Source organism: Myotis davidii, unplaced genomic scaffold (genome assembly GCF_000327345.1).
Source record: "Myotis davidii unplaced genomic scaffold, ASM32734v1 scaffold27, whole genome shotgun sequence".
In the NCBI taxonomy this organism is placed as follows: Eukaryota; Metazoa; Chordata; class Mammalia; order Chiroptera; family Vespertilionidae; genus Myotis; species Myotis davidii.
In genome coordinates, this window is record NW_006297821.1 from 2,121,048 (window position 1) to 2,128,051 (window position 7,004).

The 7,004-nt window shown below is 40.8% G+C and overlaps 1 protein-coding gene across 1 annotated transcript in view; it reads right to left on the reverse strand.

Moving 5' to 3' along the window:
- PARL (presenilin associated, rhomboid-like) overlaps positions 1-7,004 on the reverse strand; it is a 23,211-nt gene that overhangs the window by 16,036 nt on the left and 171 nt on the right. Inside the window, exons 1-4 of the mRNA XM_015570407.1 lie at positions 6,969-7,004; positions 3,951-4,143; positions 3,341-3,481; positions 336-384 (exon numbers count right to left, since the gene is read on the reverse strand). The exon at positions 6,969-7,004 is cut by the window's right edge and continues 171 nt beyond it. Of these exons, the coding sequence (XP_015425893.1) occupies positions 336-384; positions 3,341-3,481; positions 3,951-4,143; positions 6,969-7,004 (419 nt within the window). The remainder of the gene's footprint in view (positions 1-335; positions 385-3,340; positions 3,482-3,950; positions 4,144-6,968) is intronic.

Sequence of the window (7,004 nt, forward strand, 5' to 3'; positions counted from 1 at the left end):
AGTGTATAAAGCATTCTTCATAAAGAAAGCACTTAATCAATGTCCCCTTTTGTTTTTTTAATAGCGGAAGTAATAATTATTCATAGCCTATTTCACAAGCTGGGATTCTACAACAAAGATAGATCAAAATTAAAAACAATTGACCCAGAGCATCATTTATACCTTTATGCCACACTATTCCTTACACTGTGATATTAGCCTAAAGGTACAGAGACTCCCTATGTCTTCTAAACCATTGGTGAGCATGGTACAAAAGCCATTGACTGTGACATACTGTACCTTTTGGTTTGATTTCTCTTTCCTTGAATGGCTAAAACGTGTAAGCTAACACAAACCTGTCACAGTCCGCTGGCCATCACTTAGGTTATTCCACCACTTGTTAATCTAAAACAGAAGGAAAAATGCACATCACCATATGGTAAATGCTTTCAGGGCAGGCAAATGAAAAGCTAGAAAGAAAATGCTTTGTGCATGTGAAAATCACTGGTGAACAACAAACATAATACATGTGACAGAGTGGAAAGCCCAAGTGCTTTATAGGAGACGGTCTATATCCTCTACCCAGAGCCACTGATTAGCTCTGTGATCTACTAGTGGATTACTTCTAAACTTCAGTTTCCTGATTATAAAATAGAGATAGTAAGAGATATGTAATAGCATTCTTGTGAGAAATAACAACAAAGTAAAGCACTTACCATCCTATCAGATATAGGTAAGTATCAGTAAGTGGTTATTCACCAAGGTCCAATCTAGTTTTAAAATTTTGATAATATTTTCTGCTAAAATTACCCTTTTTTAGGTATAATAATAGTACCAAGGTTTAAAAAAAAGAGAAACAGAGAATCCTAGTCTTTCGGGGACACCCACTGAAATTTTTATGGATGAAATATGCCTAGGATTTGTTTTATAGTAATCAGTGCTGGGGAGGGAAGAGAAAGAAAGGGGACTAGATGAAAACAAAGCTGCCTGGCCAGTGTGGCTCAGTGGTTGAGCACTGACCCATGAACCAGGGGGTCAGGGATCAATCAATTCCTGGTCAGGATACATGCCAGGGTTTCAGGCTCGATCCCCAGTAGGGGGCGTGCAGGATGATGATTTTTCTCATCACTGATGTTTCTATGTCTCTCTCCCTCTACCCTACTCTCTGAAATCAATAAAAACATTTTTTAAAAAAAGAAAAACAAAGTAGGCCATGTGTCAATTATCACTGAAGCGGAATAATAAGAGTGCACTGTACTATTCTCTTTACTTTTTTTATCTGTTTAAAGTTTTCCATGATTAAAGTTTTTAAATAAAAAATATGCAAATTATGAAATTGAACCAGGCTTTATACGAATACAAATATACAAGGTTTTCTAAAATAAAATGTTATAGATCAATATGTACATGGATCCATCCTGAGAACCAGGAGGTTGCAGTTCAATTCCTGATCAGGGCACATGCCTGGGTTGCCGGCTCAATCCCCAGTGGGGGGTGTAGGACGCAGCCGATCAATGATTCCCTCTCATCATTGATGTTTCTAACTCTCTATCCCTCTCCCTTCCTCTCTGTAAAAAATCAATAAAATATATTTTTTAAAAAAAACAACAAAAATCTATAATGCAGACGTGTTGGAAACCTGTAACTCTCTAAGGGATCTGGGATTATAGAATAAATTAGTTTTACTATTTCTCAAACAAACTGTACTGGATAAAAATCACTGCTACTGGCGGCCAGCATGGCTCAGTGGTTGAGTATCAATTTATGAACCAGGAGGTCACAGTTTGATTCCCAAATAGGGCATATGCCCAGATTTCGGGTTTGATGCCCAGTGTGGGGCATTGAAGAGGCAGCCAATCAATGATTCTCTCTCATCATTGATGTTTCTCTCTCCCTTCCTCTCTGAGATCAACAAAAAAATATATTTTAAAAAATCACTGCTGTATTGTAGTTTTCACCTATATATATTCTATATTGTTCTGCTGACATACAGCCTCTCTGAAACAGGTAGGGCTCATGCTTCTTGTATGTATCTATAGGGAAGCAAAGTGAAAGGAATCCTTCTCTCTACCTGGAGGAACCTTCCTTAGGAAAAGAGAACCCAAGGCTGCCCTCTCAGACTCTTGCTGGCCAGGATTAAATTCCTAGGAAGGAGAAAATTGAAGAGGACATTGACCCTTTCTCCAAATTGGAGGGGCAATGTGTCATAAAAAAATGAAGGTGCTTAAAAACCACATGGACCTGGATCCACATAATAGCTTATGGCCTCAGTGCTCAATAAATATTTTCAAGTGAAATAAAATATATGTTTTATCTAAAAGGCAGTATTTTTTAAAAATCAATTAAGAGGAAAGAGGGCCGGGGGTGTGTGTGTGGGGGGTGTGTGTGTAAGAGATCAACCGAAGGACTTGTATGCATGCATATAAGCATAACCAATGGACACAAGACACTGGGAAGTAGGGGAGGCTGGGGGAAGGTCAAGGGGGGAAAAAAGGAGATATATGTACTACTCTTTGTAATACTTTAAGCAATAAAACAAAATTAAAAAAAAATACCAAAAAAAAAGAGGAAAGAAGGCCATCAACTTGCATATGAAGTACTGAAAGCTCTAAAAGCTATGTAGTATTTATACCTTCTTGCATTCATCGCAACAATGGATATTTATCAGAGGCATATGAACATCATGTCACTGAGAAGTTTTCTAAAATATACATAGTATCTCTACCCCCAAGGCATAAATATTTTGAAAAATACTCTGTAATTCTAATATGGAATATAGAATCAAAATAGCCCAGGAAGGCGATGCAAGTAAAACTGGCTCTTAAACTTTAGTAGGCCTGAGAGAGGCCACCAAAACATTAACAACTATCCCTAGTGATTCTTTTTTTTTTTTAGAGTAAGGATTGTTTTAAAAATATATTTTGTTATTGATTTCAGAGAGGAAGGGAAAGGGAGAGAGAGATAGAAACATCAATGAGAGAGAATCATTGATTGGCTGCCTCCTGCATGCCTCCTATGGGGATCAAACCCACAACCTGGGCATGTGCCCTTGACCAGAATCAAACCCAGGACCCTTCAGTCGCAGGTTGACGCTCTATTCACTGAGCCAAGCCAGCTAGGGCTCCCTAGTGATTCTTGATACACAGGGGTAGAGGGACAAACCGCCAGGAACACTGTCAAGTACAACAGTGCCAGATATATAAAATATTGGTACATACTTGTACATACTTGACTACAAATATTAAGTGTACTGATTTCACATATACTGATTTAATGTTGTCATTAACTAAAAACACTTCAAAAATAACCACACTTCAAGAACTGTGATCAATAGAACAAAGAAAGCAATGTTTATCTTTACCTCCTTTCTGAAGTCTCCTTCCTTTTGTGGTCTTATGCTCTCCAACCAATCAGCTTTTATACCATCAAAATAACTCTGGACCCTGGATTTCAGTGATTCATATTGCCAAATAGCAGCTGATCCAAATGCAAAGCCTGTAAACTATAAAAAATAGATTACAAAATAAACTTAAAAGAGAAATAAATCTATACATACTTCCAAGAACAATACTTCATTTTCATGGCTTTATACAAGCCAACAGAAGGAACATCTGACACAGTGAAACCTATTAGGTGAAGATAACACTTGTTTCCCATTTTCATGGTACCCTCAGGCCTATTAACAGCTAGAAATTTTTAAAGAAAATTCAAAATATTAACTTAATATCACTTGAAATGTTATACCAAATAAGAGGCCCATAAGTTTCTTCTTCAGGGCTTACATAAGTGAACCAGATTCTAACGGCAATTATTAAATTCATGCTCTCCTGTAATTATTTATGACCCGAAGATACCCAGATCCTTTTGACCCCTCCCCTCCAGTTGTCTTTAAGGAATTCAAATAGGACAAATGGTACTTTAACACTGCACCTGCAGCAAAGTACGTAACTCCTAGTAATATGAGCTCTTACCCCAACAGTGAAAAAAAAGGGCTTTACAAGAGTCCTTATAGGATAGGGAGAAGGGTAAAAGACTGTTTCTTCTACAGGAGGAACCAAAGCACTTCTCTTGTATGCTTCACCACTTGTTCCTGTGTCTGATTTTCGTTCAACCTTCCTGGGTGCTTTTCGGAATCCACATTTTTGCTGAATAAAAAAATTAAACCTATAGAGGAAAATAACAGATTAGAAACAGAACTGCATCTTGCAAACATCAAAACCTCTATGAACCTCTCCACTTGGCCTGCATCACCACTACCTCAATTTATTCACACGCAATAGCCCAAAAGAAGCCAAAACTCCCCCCAGGTAGGTTTTAAAGTCAAATCATTGAGCTGTGGAGGGAACTTGTTTGGGCTGTTACTGTGAATCAATCAACAAAACAATTTGTATCCATCCTCCACACAGAGTTTGCAGTCCTGTAAAAAACGGGAGAACTCCAGGGGAGTAGGGGAATAGGCAGATGGCGAAAAAGATGAGGAGGATTAAGATGCACAAACTGCCAGTTATAAAATTAATCACAGAAATGTAATGTACAACATAGGGAATATAGTCAATAATATTGTAATAACTACGTATGGTGACAGATGGTTGACTTATTGTGGTGATTTACTTTGAAAGGTATATAAATGTCTAATCAATACATTGCATACCTGAAAATAATACATACTGCATGTCAACTGTAATTTAAAATAAATGTTTAAAAAAGAGAAAGCAAAAATATGGGGAAATGGAGCGAAAATAGATTTTAAAAAGCTGAGCCCTGGCTGCTGCGGCCGAGTTGGCTGGGCATCGGCCCATGAGCCAAGAGGTGGGCTCCACCCCCAGGAGAGGGGCGGCGTGCAGGAAGCAGCCAATCAATGGTCTGCTCTCACACGGATGTTTCTTTCTCTCTAAAAATCAATCAAAATATTTTTCTTAAAATATATATTTAAGAAAATATATTTTGATTGATTTCAGAGAGGAAGGGAGAGGGGGAGAGAGAGAGAGAGAGGAACATCAATGATGAGAGCCATTCCTTGATCAACTACCTCCTACAAGCCCCATACTGGGGCTCAAACCTGCAACCTCGGCATGAACCCAACTGGTATCGAACCTGGAAACCTTCAGTCTGACGCTCTATCCACTGAGCCAAACCAGCTAGGGCAAAACAAAAAAAAATTTTTTTTTAAAGCTGGAGGACTCCAAGCTGTAAACTTGAATTAGCACAGAATGGCTTTGTTATTTGTTTGAAGTTTGGTCAATTTCCAGAACATTTATCTAAATCTTTATTGTTGAAAGTATTATATATGTCCCCTTTTTCCCCCCATTGACCCCTTTCAGCCCGCCCTCCCTCCCCTCCCCCCACCTCCGGGGTTCCAGAACATTTAATGTAAGTATAGCCCTTGAAGTCACTCCAAATTCAAATTAACGATTTCCTTTTATGAATACTGACCATTATAAATTGATGGATTTCCCCCATCTCCCTCCATTCTATATATTTCACTACCAGTTTTGGGGACACCCATCAAATGTTTTATAAAGGGTTTTTAAAAAATATACTTTTATTGATTTCAGAGAAGGGAGAGGGTGAGAGAGATAGAAGCATCAATAATTGAGAGAAAACCATTGATCAGTTGCCTCCTGCATGCCCCCGACCAAGTACTAAATTATTCTAATGCAAAAGCAACCAATACTGATAAACCATACTCTTTACACAGCTTCTACTTGGACAGACTCGAGTAATTTTCTTTCCAAATCATCTGGAATCTAAGTATTCCACTATCTCAGGTCTTCAACAGAAAAGCCTCTCCTAGGACTACGCTAGAGGCAAAACGATGCCCTCCTCTGATTCCATCCTCCCTCACTTCGCTAAACGCTAAATAAGGTAATTTGTAGAACATAGGCTTGAAAAAGACAGAAAGAAAATAAAATCTCGGTACTACCATCCTGCCAGCTATGTAACTGCTTCACTTAAAAAATGAGTCCACCCCAGTCCGAGTGGCTCAGTTGCTTGGAGCGTTGTCCCCTGCACCATAAGGTCATGGGTTCGATCCTGGCCGATGGGAGTGCAGACGGAAGGCAACTGATCAATGTTTCTTTCTCTCTTTCTCGAATCAATAAAACCATATCCTTGAATGACGATTAAAAAAAAAGAGAGAGTCCAGAAACGGGTGAAAAAGGTGAAGGGGTATAAAAGGTACAAACTTCCAATTACAAAACAAATAAATTACGAGGATAAACACAATACAGGACAGGGAATATAATCAATCTACATATATAAAAGTCTAAGCAACCGTTAAGACCTAATGACCAGAACAATGGGAATGACCAGTAGACCAGTTGCTATGATGTGCACTGACCACCAGGGGGCAGACGCTTAACGCAGGAGCTGGCCCCTGGTGGTTAGTGTGCTCCCACAGCCAAGCAGCCTACTCGTCTGGCAGGCCCCAGCAGGCAGCCAGCCAGGCCTGATCAGGACTGGGGAGACAGCCCCAACAGGCTCTGATTGCGGCCAGGCCTAGGGACCCCACCCGTGCACAAATTTCGTGCACCAGGCCTCTAGTATCTTATTAACTTTGTATGGTTACTAGACATATTGGAGACTCGCTCTTGGACACTTGAAAGTATTATATTGTGTGTCAACTATACTTTTTTTGAAAGAATGCTTGACGATTAAAAAAAAACAAAATCTAAAAAGGGAGGGCGGGGCGCGTGTCCAATGCCTTCCTCGCGGGGTCATGAGGCTGGCACGCCCGCAGCCCTGAGATTACTTCCCCTCCGGCCCTCCCCACGGGAAAGGGGCGGCACGGCTCGCGGAGCTGGACCGGCGGGCACTGCGCACCCTGCCCGGGGCAGGGTGTCGGCGAGAAGCGAGCACTGGGCGGAGGCGAGAGAAGGGGGAGGGATGGAAGAAGGGGCCGAGAAAACGGGATGAGCCGGAGCATCAAGGGAGCCCCGAGCGGCCGGAGCTAGAGGCCCAGAGGCGAGACGCCCAGCGGCGGTCTTTACCTGCGTCCGAGCAGCCGCGGCCGGGCCAGGGCCGCG